General features: G+C 44.2%; 1 protein-coding gene across 1 annotated transcript in view; it reads right to left on the bottom strand.

The window, feature by feature from the left end:
* LOC130368083 (excitatory amino acid transporter 5-like) overlaps positions 1-16,326 on the bottom strand; it is a 247,682-nt gene that overhangs the window by 35,073 nt on the left and 196,283 nt on the right. Inside the window, exon 11 of the mRNA XM_056571355.1 lies at positions 13,187-13,262. Coding sequence (XP_056427330.1) covers positions 13,187-13,262 — 76 coding nt within the window. The remainder of the gene's footprint in view (positions 1-13,186; positions 13,263-16,326) is intronic.

Here is a 16,326-nt window from a genome sequence, read left to right as displayed (position 1 = left end):
AAAAATGCCATGTCCACTTGGCCTTTTTCAGTTTGGCGTTTTTAAAAATCCTTTTGGCGTTTTTCAGTTATTTTGGGCTCCCTGGCAGTTTTTCAAAAACGACCTATTGTTGAGACTATGGGAGTGAAAAAACGCCAAAAAAAAGCCATGTGGGTTTTAACATTGGCAATTTGCAGGCGGATTTTAGTCTTTTTTTCTTTTACTTTAGCGATCCAAAAAAGGGGATGGAGTTAGCTTTTTTTAAAATAAAATTTCGTAGGTAACCATTAACAAAAAAATAAATAAATAAATACAGTAGGGATGGAAAAAATTGTAGGGAACAAAGTTAAGGATTTATATAGAGAAAATTTTTATTAATTTACAATCAGGGACCAATTTATGTTAGCAGGCAGGGACATAAAAATTTAGCCGGCAATATTAAAAATGGATAAAGGGGCTATGTAATTGTAAAAATAATATATTTTTTAATTTTTTTTTTTTTACTTTTTATGAAAAATTTATTTTAATTATGTGTTTTATTATGTGTGTGATGTTTATTACTTTTAAACTTTATTCTCTTTATTTTAGACATTATTTAGGTACTGCTACTACTCCCAGCATGGAACAGGCTGTTACATACTTTGAGCTGTAGCACCTGTTGCGATTGTCCCATTGCGATTGTCCTTTATATTCTTGAGATGCGAAGCGACTCTCTTCTGCGCTTCGCATCTCTGTTCTATACTCCGGCCAGTGATGTGAATAGAAATTCACATCACTGATTCATATATGCATCTCAGAGTGGTGATTGGGCTGGATGGTGCCAGCCAATCACTGCTCTGAGTGTCATATATGCTGTACATCACTCCTCAACATTTTACACTCCGTGTGCCAGGCGCTCTGCATCAGACCCATGGAGTGGTACCCTGAAGGCACACCAGAAAAAATGGCAGAAAAAAAGAAAAAAAGCTGTGGCAGTTTATCTGGTGTTTTTTTAGCATTTTTTCAGGTTTAAAAAAAAGTGGAAACTTAGCCTTACTACATGTTCTAGCACCATGGGGGCTTTATGAATGTGACATGGCCCTCAAAAACTAATTTAGCCAAATTCTTTATCCAAAATCCGAATGGCGCTACTTTATTTCTGTGGGCTGCCGTGCACCCGAAGGGCACTTTACATCTATATATGGGGTATTTCCATTCTCTGGAGAAATTTGTTTACAAATTTTCAAGGGCTATTTCTCCTTTTACCCCTTTCAAAAATGAAAAATTTGGGGCTGCAACAACATGGAGATTTTAACTTTTCACCTCCAAATTGATGCTTAACCCCCTTAACGACCACGGGCATATATTTACGTTCCTGTGGCCGGCTCCCGATCTTCATATCTGTAGGGACCCGCGTATGTGTAGGGACCCGGTTGCTATCAACCAGGACCCGCGGCTAATACCGGACATTGCCGATTGGGCTGATGTCAAGTATTAACCCTTTAGACAACGCAATCAGAATACGCTGCCAGTTAGCTCAGTGGAGCTGTTCGGGATCGTTGCGGTGAAATCACGGCATCCTGAACAGCTGAAAGGACAGCGAGAGGCGTCTTACCTTGCTCCCGGCTGTCCGATCGGCATTTGATTGCTCTAAGGCTGAAATCCAGGCTTGAGCAATCAAGCACAGAAAACACTGATCAATGCATTCCTATGGCAATGCATTGAACAGTGTAAGAGATCAGTGCATGCAGTTTTATAGCCAATGGAAGGGGCTATAACACTGCATAAAAAAAGTAAAAAAATTAATAAAAAAAGTTAATAAATGTGATTTAACCCCTTCCCTAATAAAAATCAGAATCTCCTATACAAAAAAGTGTGTAAATGAAAACAAACATATGTGGCATCGCCACGTGCGTAAATGTCCGAACCATAAAAATATATCATTATTTAAACCACACGGTCAATGGCGTGTGTGCAAAAAAACTTCCAAGGTCCAAAATAGCATATTTTTGGTCACTTTTTATACCATAAAAGATTAATGAAAAGCGATCAAAAAGTCCAAAACAAAACAAAAATGGTACCAATTTTCAGATCATGGTGCAAAAATTAGCCCTCATACCACCCCATTCATGGAAAAATAAAAAAGTTATAGGGGTCAGAAGATGACAATTTTAAACGTATAAATTTTCGTGCATGTAGTTATAATTTTTTCCAGAAGTACTACAAAACCAAACCTATATAAGTAGGGTATCACTTAAATCATATGGACCTACAGAATAAAGATAAGGTGTAATTTTTACCGAAAAAATGTACTGCGTAGAAACGGAAGCCCCCAAAATTTACTAAATGGAGTTTTTTCTTCAATTTTGTCGCACAATGATTGTTTTTCCATTCCACCGTCGATTTTTGGGTAAAATGACTGATGTTATTACAAAGTAGAATTGGTGGTGCAAAAAAAAAAGCCATCATATGAATTTTTAGGTGCAAAATTGAAAGGGTTATGATTTTTATAATGTAAGAAGGAAAAACGAAAGTGCAAAAACTGAAAAACGCTTGGTCCTTAAGGGGTTAACAAACATTCTGAATGTCGTTTTGAATACTTTGAGGGGTGCAGTTTTTATAATGGGGTTATTTTGGGTGAATTTCTAACATGAAGGCCCCTTATTATGCCTCTTACGCGTGCATAATTGCCCATTAAATTATTGTGTTTCAGATCCTGCACCGTGAATGGCGTAAACGCAAAAAATTCCAAACTCCAAAATTGTTGATCATAAAATTTATGAAACCTTCTCCTGCGGGTGTTAAAACACGAGGTGGGAAACCCCCCATGTCAGAGAATTCTCAAGCAGGAGAGGAGGAAATGGTGGCTAATTTGGAACTGTGTAGTAGCACCGTGGTGCAGGAACTTTCTGGAAATTCCGAATTTCCCCTCTTATTCTAAAAATAATGGTTAGAGTACTCTTCTGGAATGTGAGGGGAATGGGGGCAAGGGTGAAGAGAAGCACCATTTTTGACCAATTAAATAAACATTTGCCTGCAATAATTCGTTTGATCGAGACCAATGTAACTAAAGATTCGTATATACAAGTTATCAATTCCATTCAACATATTCATCATACTGGTCGGGAGTCTTGGTGTAACACTCACGTTTCAGAAGACAGGAACCCCGGTGAATGTGGATCCGCTGGACCTGTGTGGCAGATGACTCGGACCGTACCAGGGAGCGGAGTCTAAGGTGCCGCTGTTTTTCACCAGAGCACCCAGGTCGCTACCCCTGGCACGGCTCGAGGAGATACGAGGCACAGGAGGGATAAGACAGCTCGTAGTCAGGATAGCAGGTCAGGGCAAGCGGCACAATAGCATAGTCAGGAACAGAGCAAATGGTCAGTAGGCAGGCGGCAAGGAGCAAGGTCAGGTCACGGAGCAAAGGATCAGATACACAGCAAGGCAATAACAGGAATGCTTTCTCTCCAGCTCAAGGCAACAAAGATCCTGCAGGGAAGTGAGGAGGGTGGAGGAATTTATCAATGAGCCACAGGTGAATTACACTAATGAGCGCACTGGCCCTTTAAATCTTAAAGCTCCGGCAAGCGCGTCCTAGGGGACGGGTATATGTGCGCCGGAGCATTGAGGCAGATACAAGGACAGGAGATGCACCAGGTGAGTGACGGACTGGGGCTCACATGCGGGCGTGTCCTGCGATGCGTGTCCCAGCCCCGCCAGCAGCAGCAGGTAATGGGACCATGCGCTCATGGCCAGTGTGTGCGGCCAGAGCGCATAATGTAACAGTACCCCATCCATTTACGAGTCACAAAACTCCTGAGAAGGTCATGGTCCAGGATATTCATCTCAGGCTCCCAAGATCTCTCCTCAGGACTGTAACCCTCCCAGTTGACAAAAAAAAATTGTTTACCTCTCAGTCTTTATAGCAATAATCTCTTTAACCTTGAAGATGTCAGAAGAGCCGGAGACAGGTGTGGGGACAAGATTCTTCTGAGAAAACCGGTTTATGACAAGAGGCTTGAGGAGAGAGACGTGGAAGGAATTGAGAATGCGTAACGTAGCAGGTAGATGGAGTTTATAGGAGACAGGGTTGATTTTTTGTAGAATATGGAAGGGACCAAGGTAGCAAGGACCGAGCTTGTAACAGGGGATCTTGAAGTGGATGTACTTGGATGAAAGCCACACCATGTAACCAGGAGAGAAGGACGGAGGAGGTCTTCTACTTTAATCCGCCTTCATGTGTGAAAAAGCCTGAGAAGGAGTCCATAGACAACAAAAAAGGGGGACAACCTCGTGGACTCCAAATCCTTATGATTATATGAGAATTCAGCCCAGGGGAGAAGGTCGACCCAATCGTCTTGGCTAGCTGAAACAAAATGCTGAAGATAAGTCTCTAGGATTTGACTAACCCTCTCCACCTGACCGTTGGAGTGAGGGTGGTAGGCCAAGGAGAAGTCCAGCTTGATGTCCAGATGGTTACAAAGGGCTTACCAGAACTTAAAGAAAAACTACATACCTCGATCTGAAACGATATGCTGAGGAAGACCATGTAAACGAAAGACATGCAACACGAAGTACTTCGCCAGCTGCTTGGCAGAGGGAAGACCTGGTAGAGGAATGAAAAGAGCCATCTTGGAAAACCGATCTACAAGGACCCAGATAATAGTGTTATTATGAGATGGAGGCAAATCGGTGATGGAATGGGTAAAGGCTGTAAGAATCCTGCAGGTCTCTGTCGAGGAGTTTCGTCACAGGCACAAGTTTCACAGGAATGAACAAAATCAGAAACCTCACATTCAAGATGGGGCCACCAGTAGTGCCGGGAGATAAGAAGTAGAGTCTTGCGTAAGCCAGGAAGTACTGCTGTCAAGGAAGAATGACCCCATTTCAATACCTTTCATCTCAATCTGGTGGACACAAAGGATTTTCTTGGAGGAATTTGTTGAATCTCGGCAGGAGCAATAGGGATCAAACGGTCAGGAGGAATAATATGCCTAGGCGTGGAGTCTAAACTAGAGATGAGCAAACCTTTGAAAAATTCAATTCGTCCGATTTGCCGAATAAAAAAAAAAAAAATTGGTTCAATCCGAATGTATTTAAATCTATATTAAAAACGGCTATTTCTGGCCTACAGAAAGCCTCAATAGGGGTGTAGAACACTTTGCTGTGTTCTAACACGCATATGGAATGTGCTGGGGTAGTGAAATAATATTGTTATTCAATTATTATAATAACATGCAGATTACCGACATTGCTTTTAGAGTCACTGCGGCAGACCATCACAATGACAGAGCCTGGAGGTGGCAACAATATGAGGAGACCATATAGTAGCTGAATGACACAGTGTGGAGGTGTTGGCAACATGAGGAGACCATATAGTGGCTGAATGACACAGCGTGGAGGTGTTGGCAGCATGAGGAGACCATATAGTGGCTGAATGACACAGTGTGGAGGTGTTGGCAGCATGAGGAGACCATATAGTGGCTGAATGACACAGCATGGAGGTGGCGACAGCATGAGGAGACCATATAGTGGCTAAATGACACAGCTTGGATGAGGCTGAAGCATGAGGAGACCATATAGTGGCTGAATGTCTCAGTGTGAAGGTGTTGCCAGCATGAGGAGACCATGTAGTGGCTGAATGACAAGGCGTGGAGGTGTTGGCAGCATGAGGAGACCATATAGTGTATTAATAGCACAGCTAGGAGTTGGCAGCAGCATGAGTAGACGCTAGGCCTTCACAATCCGTAAGATTATAAAATGAATTCTGAATTTTAAACCAAAGATTTTGGGTAGCTAGTGCTATCATAACAACATTTTTATTCCCAGACCCAGTCCCAGCAGCATTAGTAAACCATATATTGCCTGAATGGCACAGTCTGGAGTTGGCTGAAGCATGAGGAGACCATATAGTGTCTGAATGGCACAGCCTGGAGTTGGCGGCAGTTGAGGAGACAATAGGGCCTCACAATCTCTAATAATAAAAGATGAATTTTGAAATTTCAATTGAAGATGTATGGTACCTAGTGCTACCATAAACATATATAGGTAATGTCCTAGGCTCAGTAGCATCACTAACCTTCTTAGCAGTTATCCCGAGCGTGACTCGGGGTTAATTTTCCCTGCCAGGAGCAGTAACCCCGAGTCACGCTCGGGGTAGAATTGCAGAGTTACCGGCCGGGCTGCATATATCGCAAAAGCAATGGAATTGCGATTTTTGCTTTTTGCGATATAGCGATACAGCCCCCTGGAAAACATATGATTATCTGCTCAGGCTGGCTCCCATGGCCAGCCCGGCCAGAGTAGGTAAAGAAAAATCTAAATACTAAAAGTCAGTGTTTCCCTACCAGGGTGCCTCCAGCTGTTGCAAAACTATAACTTTGAACAGCCAAAGGCTGTCCGGGCATGCTGGGAGTAGTAGTTTCACAACAGCTGGAGGCAACCTGGTAGAAAAACACTGAGCTAGTGTAAAAGGCCACAGGGACGGAAAAAAAAAACCTCACCTAGTCCTGGTCCCTGCAGATGCCGTTCCCCTCCGTGCGGTCCGGTCCCTGCTCTTTTCATTATTCATCTTGTAGGACCTTTCCCTTTTCAGCCAATCACCGGCCGCAGTGGTGTCACTTGTCAAGCCTGTGATTGGCTGAAGGGGAAAGGACTTGTTCTGCAGCAAATACACTAGGTTTGAAATTTGCCCGGCAAACCTAGTGTGTGTTGCTGCCGAACAAGAAAAGGTGACAAGGGGGATGAATGTGACAGGGGGAAATGTGACAAAGGGGGGGGGGGGGGGGGAGAATGTGACAAAGGGGGGAAGGGGGGAATGTGATTAGGGGGGGGGAGGGGGGAATGTGATAAGGGGGGGATGTGACATGGAGGGGGAATGTGACATGGAGGGAGGGTGAATGTGACAAAGGGAGGAATGTGACAGAGGGGGGAATGTGACAAGGGGGAAGAATGTGACAAGGAGGGGATGTGACAGGGGGGATGGGAATGTGACATGGAGGGGGGGAATGTGACAAGGGGAGAAGAATGTGACATGGGGGGAATATGACAAGGGGGGATGTGACAAAGGGGAAGAGAATGTGATAGGGGGGGAAATGTGACAAGGGAGGGGGTATGTGACGGGGGGACATGTGAAATGGGCGGGGGGAGATGTGAAATTTCAATGCCAAAAATTGTACCACTTTTGGTACAAATTTCCAGACATAATCATACCGCCAGGGAGGCTAAACCATGTAGTTGCTATGTGACACATACAGGAGCAGGTAGCAGCATGAGTACTCAAGAGGGGTCACAACCCCTAACATTAAAAGGTGAATGTTGAAATCTCTATTGAAGATGCATGTTAGCTAGTGCTACCATGCAAAAGTTGAAGGCCCAAGCCCAGCAGCATCACTTAACCATGTAGTTGCTGAATGACACAGACAGGAGCAGTCAGCATTAGGAGTACACAAGAGGGTTTTATAACCCCTAAGATTGAAAGATAAACGTTGAAATCTCAATGAAGCATGTATGTAAGCTAGTGCTAACATCCAAAAATGTAAGGCGCAAGCCCAGCAGCATCAGTAAGCCAAGTAGTTCCTGAAACACACAGTCAGGAGCAGGCATCAGCAGTACACCCGAGGGTTTCATAACCCCTAAGATTGAAAGATCAGTGTTAAAATGTCTATTAAGCATGTATTTAGCTAGTGCTAAACATCCAAAAATGTAAGGCCCAATCCCAGAAGCATCAGTAAGCCAAGTAGTTCCTGAAAGACACAGGAGCAGTTAGGAGCAGGCATCAGCAGTACACCCGAGGGTTTCATAACCCCTTACATTGAAAGATCAATGTTGAAATTTCTATTAAGCATGTATTTAGCTAGTGCTAAACATCCAAAAATGTAAGGCATAAATCCCAGAAGCATCAGTAAGCCAAGTAATTCCTGAAAGACACAGGAGCAGGCATCAGCAGTACACCCGAGGGTTTCATAACCCCTTACATTGAAAGATTAATGTTGATAGGGGGGGAAATGTGACAAGGGCGTGGAGGTGGCTGAATGACACAGCGTGGAGGTGTTGGCAGCATGAGGAGACCATATAGTGGCTGAATGACACAGTGTGGAGGTGTTGGCAGCATGAGGAGACCATATAGTGGCTGAATGACACAGCATGGAGGTGGCGACAGCATGAGGAGACCATATAGTGGCTAAATGACACAGCTTGGATGAGGCTGAAGCATGAGGAGACCATATAGTGGCTGAATGTCTCAGTGTGAAGGTGTTGCCAGCATGAGGAGACCATGTAGTGGCTGAATGACAAGGCGTGGAGGTGTTGGCAGCATGAGGAGACCATATAGTGTATTAATAGCACAGCTAGGAGTTGGCAGCAGCATGAGTAGACGCTAGGCCTTCACAATCCGTAAGATTATAAAATGAATTCTGAATTTTAAACCAAAGATTTTGGGTAGCTAGTGCTATCATAACAACATTTTTATTCCCAGACCCAGTCCCAGCAGCATTAGTAAACCATATATTGCCTGAATGGCACAGTCTGGAGTTGGCTGAAGCATGAGGAGACCATATAGTGTCTGAATGGCACAGCCTGGAGTTGGCGGCAGTTGAGGAGACAATAGGGCCTCACAATCTCTAATAATAAAAGATGAATTTTGAAATTTCAATTGAAGATGTATGGTACCTAGTGCTACCATAAACATATATAGGTAATGTCCTAGGCTCAGTAGCATCACTAACCTTCTTAGCAGTTATCCCGAGCGTGACTCGGGGTTAATTTTCCCTGCCAGGAGCAGTAACCCCGAGTCACGCTCGGGGTAGAATTGCAGAGTTACCGGCCGGGCTGCATATATCGCAAAAGCAATGGAATTGCGATTTTTGCTTTTTGCGATATAGCGATACAGCCCCCTGGAAAACATATGATTATCTGCTCAGGCTGGCTCCCATGGCCAGCCCGGCCAGAGTAGGTAAAGAAAAATCTAAATACTAAAAGTCAGTGTTTCCCTACCAGGGTGCCTCCAGCTGTTGCAAAACTATAACTTTGAACAGCCAAAGGCTGTCCGGGCATGCTGGGAGTAGTAGTTTCACAACAGCTGGAGGCAACCTGGTAGAAAAACACTGAGCTAGTGTAAAAGGCCACAGGGACGGAAAAAAAAACCTCACCTAGTCCTGGTCCCTGCAGATGCCGTTCCCCTCCGTGCGGTCCGGTCCCTGCTCTTTTCATTATTCATCTTGTAGGACCTTTCCCTTTTCAGCCAATCACCGGCCGCAGTGGTGTCACTTGTCAAGCCTGTGATTGGCTGAAGGGGAAAGGACTTGTTCTGCAGCAAATACACTAGGTTTGAAATTTGCCCGGCAAACCTAGTGTGTGTTGCTGCCGAACAAGAAAAGGTGACAAGGGGGATGAATGTGACAGGGGGAAATGTGACAAAGGGGGGGGGGGGGAGAATGTGACAAAGGGGGGAAGGGGGGAATGTGATTAGGGGGGGGGGAGGGGGGAATGTGATAAGGGGGGGATGTGACATGGAGGGGGAATGTGACATGGAGGGAGGGTGAATGTGACAAAGGGAGGAATGTGACAGAGGGGGGAATGTGACAAGGGGGAAGAATGTGACAAGGAGGGGATGTGACAGGGGGGATGGGAATGTGACATGGAGGGGGGGAATGTGACAAGGGGAGAAGAATGTGACATGGGGGGAATATGACAAGGGGGGATGTGACAAAGGGGAAGAGAATGTGATAGGGGGGGAAATGTGACAAGGGAGGGGGTATGTGACGGGGGGACATGTGAAATGGGCGGGGGGAGATGTGAAATTTCAATGCCAAAAATTGTACCACTTTTGGTACAAATTTCCAGACATAATCATACCGCCAGGGAGGCTAAACCATGTAGTTGCTATGTGACACATACAGGAGCAGGTAGCAGCATGAGTACTCAAGAGGGGTCACAACCCCTAACATTAAAAGGTGAATGTTGAAATCTCTATTGAAGATGCATGTTAGCTAGTGCTACCATGCAAAAGTTGAAGGCCCAAGCCCAGCAGCATCACTTAACCATGTAGTTGCTGAATGACACAGACAGGAGCAGTCAGCATTAGGAGTACACAAGAGGGTTTTATAACCCCTAAGATTGAAAGATAAACGTTGAAATCTCAATGAAGCATGTATGTAAGCTAGTGCTAACATCCAAAAATGTAAGGCGCAAGCCCAGCAGCATCAGTAAGCCAAGTAGTTCCTGAAACACACAGTCAGGAGCAGGCATCAGCAGTACACCCGAGGGTTTCATAACCCCTAAGATTGAAAGATCAGTGTTAAAATGTCTATTAAGCATGTATTTAGCTAGTGCTAAACATCCAAAAATGTAAGGCCCAATCCCAGAAGCATCAGTAAGCCAAGTAGTTCCTGAAAGACACAGGAGCAGTTAGGAGCAGGCATCAGCAGTACACCCGAGGGTTTCATAACCCCTTACATTGAAAGATCAATGTTGAAATTTCTATTAAGCATGTATTTAGCTAGTGCTAAACATCCAAAAATGTAAGGCATAAATCCCAGAAGCATCAGTAAGCCAAGTAATTCCTGAAAGACACAGGAGCAGGCATCAGCAGTACACCCGAGGGTTTCATAACCCCTTACATTGAAAGATTAATGTTGAAATTTCTATTAAGCATGTATTTAGCTAGTGCTAAACATCCAAAAATGTAAGGCCCAAGCCCAGAAGCATCAATAAGCCAAGTAGTTCCTGAAAGACACAGGAGCAGTTAGAAGCAGGCATCAGCAGTACGCCAGAGGGTTTCATAACACCTAAGATTGAAAGATCAATGTTGAAATTTCTATTAAGCATGTATTTAACTAGTGCTAAACATCCCAAAATTTAAGGCCCAAGCCCAGAAGAATCAATAAGCCAAGTAGTTCTTGAAACACCCGGTCGGGAGCAGGCATCAGCAGTACACCAGAGGGTTTCATAACCCCGAAGATTGAAAGATCAATGTTGAAATTTCTATTAAGCATGTATTTAGCTCGTGCTAAACATCCAAAAATTTAAGGCCCAAGCCCAGAAGCATCAGTAAGCCAAGTAGTTCCTGAAAGACACAGGAGCAGTCAGGAGCAGGCATCAGCAGTACACCAGAGGGTTTCATAACCCCTAAGATTGAAAGATCAATGTTGAAATTTCTATTAAGCATGTATTTAGCTAGTGCTAAACATCCAAAAATGTAAGGCCCAATCCCAGAAGCATCAGTAAGCCTAATAGTTCCTGAAAGACACAGGAGCAGTCAAGAGCAGGCATCAGCAGTACACCTGAGGGTTTCATAACCCCTTACCTTGAAAGATCAATGTTGAAATTTCTATTAAGCATGTATTTAGCTAGTGCTAAACATCCAAAAATATATGGCCCAAGCCCAGAAGCATCAATAAGCCAAGTAGTTCCTGAAACACACCGTCAGGAGCAGGCATCAGCATTACACCAGAGGGTTTCATAACACCGAAGATTGAAAGATCAATGTTGAAATTTCTATTAAGCATGTATTTAGCTAGTGCTAAACATCCAAAAATGTAAGGCCAAAGCCCAGAAGCATCAATAAGCCAAGTAGTTCCTGAAACACACCGTCAGGAGCAGGCATCAGCAGTACACCAGAGGGTTTCATAACACCGAAGATTGAAAGATTAATGTTGAAATTTCTATTAAGCATGTATTTAGCTAGTGCTAAACATCCAAAAATTTAAGGCCCAAGCCCAGAAGCATCAGTAAGCCAAGTAGTTCCTGAAAGACACAGGAGCAGTCAGGAGCAGGCATCAGCAGTACACCAGAGGGTTTCATGACCCCTAAGATTGAAAGATCAATGTTGAAATTTCTATTAAGCATGTATTTAGCTAGTGCTAAACATCCAAAAATGTAAGGCCCAATCCCAGAAGCATCAGTAAGCCTAGTAGTTCCTGAAAGACACAGGAACAGTCAGGAGCAAGCATCAGCAGTACACCCGAGGGTTTCATAACCCCTTACCTTAAAAGATCAATGTTGAAATTTCTATTTAGCATGTATTTAGCTAGTGCTAAACATCCAAAAATGTAAAGCCCAAGCCCAGAAGCATCAGTAAGCCAAGTAATTCCTGAAAGACACAGGAGCAGTCAGGAGCAGGCATCAGCAGTACCCAAGAGAGTTTTATAACCCCTTACATTGAAAGATCAATCTTGAAATCTATGTTAAGCATTTATGTTAGCTAGTGCTACCATAACATATTTGGAGTTAATATCCCAGTCCCAGTAGCATCAGAAAACGATATATTGGCTGAATGACACAGCCTGAAGGTGGCTGAAGCATGAGGAGACCATATAGTGGCTGAATGACACAGTGTGGAGGTGTTGGCAGAATGAGGAGACCATATAGTGTCTGAATGGCACAGCCAGGAGTTGGCAGCAGCATGAGTAGACACTAGGCCTTCACAATCCCTAAGATTATTAAATTAATTCTGAAATTTAAACCGAAGATTTTTAATCCCAGTCCCAGCAGCATCAGTAAACCATATATTGCCTGAATGGTACAGCCTGGAGTTGGCTGAAGCATGAGGAGACCATTGGGGAAAAAGGAATCCGATCCTGGCGCTCACCCGTGCGGCAGCTGAGGAAATGATGTCAGGAGCCGTGATGAGGTAAAAGATGCACTTTATTTTGGATAAAGCAGGGACTACGCATTGCAAGGGGACAGGCTCCCCTCTTCCTCAGGTCCAATCATAAGGGCTAGGGGGTAGGGCTTGTGTTTTAAAGGGAAAAAAGCCAGCGAATTTGGGTGCTCATAATCACAGAATACACAATAATGCAAAAAATAGCAGACAAATACATAATATATAAGGATCGTGAGCGATACAAACATGTGGGGTACAGAATGTTACAAAGGCCCCATGTGAAAACAAAAGATAGGATATGTTCTCTATTTAGTATAGTTTCATGCACCAAGTATTGGGCAGTGATACTATACGACATGGTGCACAGGAAGTCCCAGTGGTATGGGGCCATGGACAGACAGTGCACTTAGTCGCTGTTCAGGCATGGCAGGGACAAACCTCTGGATGGGAGACATAGGAACCGACAATCCAAGCCCTTCAATTGAATCCAGATGATGAGAAAAACATTCAAAGAACAAGCAGGAATCTTGAAAAATCACTTCCACGAAAAGGGCTATCCAAAACAGCTGGTTAGGGATGCATACCAGAGAACCCTCAAATTGACTAAGGAAGATTGCCTACCGGTTCCTGAAGCAGGATCCTCAGCTTGGGTGGCTCTCCCGGCAGCGATGGATCCTGTTGTTTCCCTAGTCCATCCCTTGGAAACAAAGGGGAATGAAATTACACCAGTACCCATATCTCCTGGCCCCAGAAAAAGGAAACAGGCAAAGTCAGACAGAAGTAATCCAACGTTGAATTTTATTACCACATACTCTGGAGGCCACAGAATTATACAACAAATCATCAACAAACACTGGAATGTTCTGAAATCAGATCCCCATCTCTCTGGAATAATTCCAGATAAACCTAGGTTTACCTACCGTAGGGCTCCTACTCTACACAATCTGATCGCCCCTAGCCGTGGTAAGAAAAAGAAAAAACATCTAACCATAGGGGGTACCTTCAATACCATGACCACGAAAAATGGAGCCTTTAAATGTGGTCATCCCAGATGTTTATGCTGCACTACCATCTGCCATAAGCAATCAACCATTACAAGCACAACAACGGGTGCCACGTTCCACCTCAAATCCCGCATGACCTGCCAATCATCTTACGTGGTCTACCTGATAAACTGTATATGTGGCAAACAATACATTGGTCGGACCACACAACCACTTCACATACGCTTGAACCAGCACAGGACGAATATAAGAAAAGGTTTTCTCCTCCACAGCTTATCCAGACATACCAGTATTCATCATAAGGACATCCCTAACCCAATTACCATCACACCAATTGAGCAGATCCCCATTGGTGCGGACAACAGGTCTGCAATACTGAACAAAAAAGAGATGTTCTGGATTTACTCCCTCCAGACACTTCACCATAGGGGTCTGAATGAGGCAATTGAGCTCATCTGCTAATATCAAGCTATGGACATTACCACCCCCCTTAGGTCTGCCAGCCTATTTTCTGCCTAAACCATGTACCCACCTCAAATCATCTGGATTCAATGGAAGGGCTTGGATTGTCAGTTCCTATGTCTCCCATCCAGAGGTTTGTCCCTGCCATGCCTGAACAGCAACTAAGTGCACCATCTGTCCATGGCCCCATACCACTGGGACTTCCTGTGCACCATGTCGTATAGTATCACTGCCCAATACTTGGTGCATGAAACTATACTAAATATAGAACATATCCTATCTTTTGTTTTCACATGGGGCCTTTGTAACATTCCGTGCCCCACATGTTTGTATCGCTCACGATCCTTATATATTATGTATTTGTCTGCTATTTTTTGCATTATTGTGTATTCTGTGATTATGAGCACCCAAATTCGCTGGCTTTTTTCCCTTTAAAACACAAGCCCTACCCCCTAGCCCTTATGATTGGACCTGAGGAAGAGGATGGATCCGGGCAGCACACCGTGGATTTCCACTTACCCACACCAGTTGGGCCCCTTCAAGATGCAACAGGTGTTATGCTCTCAACATAACACCACCAGGTGAGAGCATTCCTTACGCTTCCTCACCTGTCACTTGTAATAAGGATAACGGCACATAGATAGAAGCATTGTCCCTTTTTGTCTTTCATACTTCTCTATGAGGAGACCATTGAAATACAAGAATTTTAAATAGAAATTTAAGATATTGAAATTGAGGATTTTGAAATGGAACTTTTAACTTCCAAGTTTTAGTGCCCCGGGCCCCGGCATGTGAGTACAAAGGACCTAATCTAACAAGGAGTCCTATGTCACATGGCAGCACAATGACAGAGCCTGGAGGTGGCATAAGAACGAGGAGACCATATAGTGGCTTAATGGCACAGCCTGGAATTGGCGGTAGATGAGGAGACAATAGGTCCTCACAATCTCTAAGAATAAAAGATGAAAATTGAAATTTGGGATGTTAGTACTAGCTTATGTACATGCTTAATTGATATTTCAACACTGATATTTCAATATTAGGGGTTATAAAACCCTCTTGTGCACTCCTGCTGCTGACCGCTCCTGCCTGTGTCATTCAGCAACTACATGGTTTGGTGATGCTGCTGGGCCTAGGACATTACCTACCATAAACATGTATAGGTAATGTCCGAGGCCCAGCAGCATCACTAAACCATGTAGTTGCTGAATGACACAGACAGGAGCAGTCAGCAGCAGGAGTGCACAAGAGGGTTTCATAACCCCTAAGATTGAAAGATCAATGTTGAAATCTCAATTAACTATGTATGTAAGCTAGTGCTAACATCCAAAAATTTAAGGCCCAAGCCCAGCAGCATCACTAAGCCAAGTAGTTCCTGAAACACACAGCCTGGAGCAGGCATCAGCATGAGTTTACAAGAGGGCTTCACAACTCCTAACATTATGTTAATGTTGAAATCTATATAGAAGATATAAGTTAGCTAGTGCTAACATAAAAAATGTTTAGGCACAGGCCCAGCAGCATCAGTAAGCCACATAGTTCCTGAAACACACAGCCTGGATCAGGCAGCAAGATGTGTACATAAGAGGGCTTCACAACCCCTAACATTAAAAGATCAATGTTGTAATCTTTATTGAGCATGTATGTTTGCTAGTGCTACCATAAAATAATTGTAGGTAATATCCAAGACAGTCCCAGCAGCATCAGAAAACAATATATTGGTGGAATGACACCGCCTGGAGGTGGGGAAAGCATAAGGAGCCCATATAGTGTCTGAATGACACAGCCTGGAGGTGGCTGAAGCATGAGGATACCATATAGTGGCTGAATGGCACAGTCTGGAGGTGGCATCAGGAGTCCTGAAAGTGACCCTAATGCAAGGAATTTCTGAAACTGGGGACCAGAACCATTATGTTTTGCAGTATTCAAGGCAGCACAATGAGAGAGCCTGGGGGTGGTAGCATCAGCACGAGGAGACCACAGAGCAGCACAATTATAGAGCCTGGAGGGGGCAGCATTAGCATGAGGAGACCATAGAGCAGCACAATTATAGAGCCTGGAGGTGGCAGCATCAGCATGGGGAGAACATAGAGCAGCACAATTAGAGAGCCTGGAGGTGGCAGCATCAGCATGAGGAGACCATAAGGCGGCACAATGACAGTGCCTGGGGGTGGTAGCATCAGCATGAGGACACTATATGGTGGCACAGTGACAGAGCGTGGAGGCAGTATCATCAGCATGAGGAGACCATAGAGAAGCACAATGAGAGAGCCTGGAGGTGGCAGTATCAGCATG

This window comes from Hyla sarda, chromosome 1, assembly GCF_029499605.1.
Source record: "Hyla sarda isolate aHylSar1 chromosome 1, aHylSar1.hap1, whole genome shotgun sequence".
Lineage (NCBI taxonomy): Eukaryota > Metazoa > Chordata > Amphibia > Anura > Hylidae > Hyla > Hyla sarda.
Note: the sequence above shows the minus strand (reverse complement) of the source record. Positions and strands in the feature narration are given on the sequence as shown.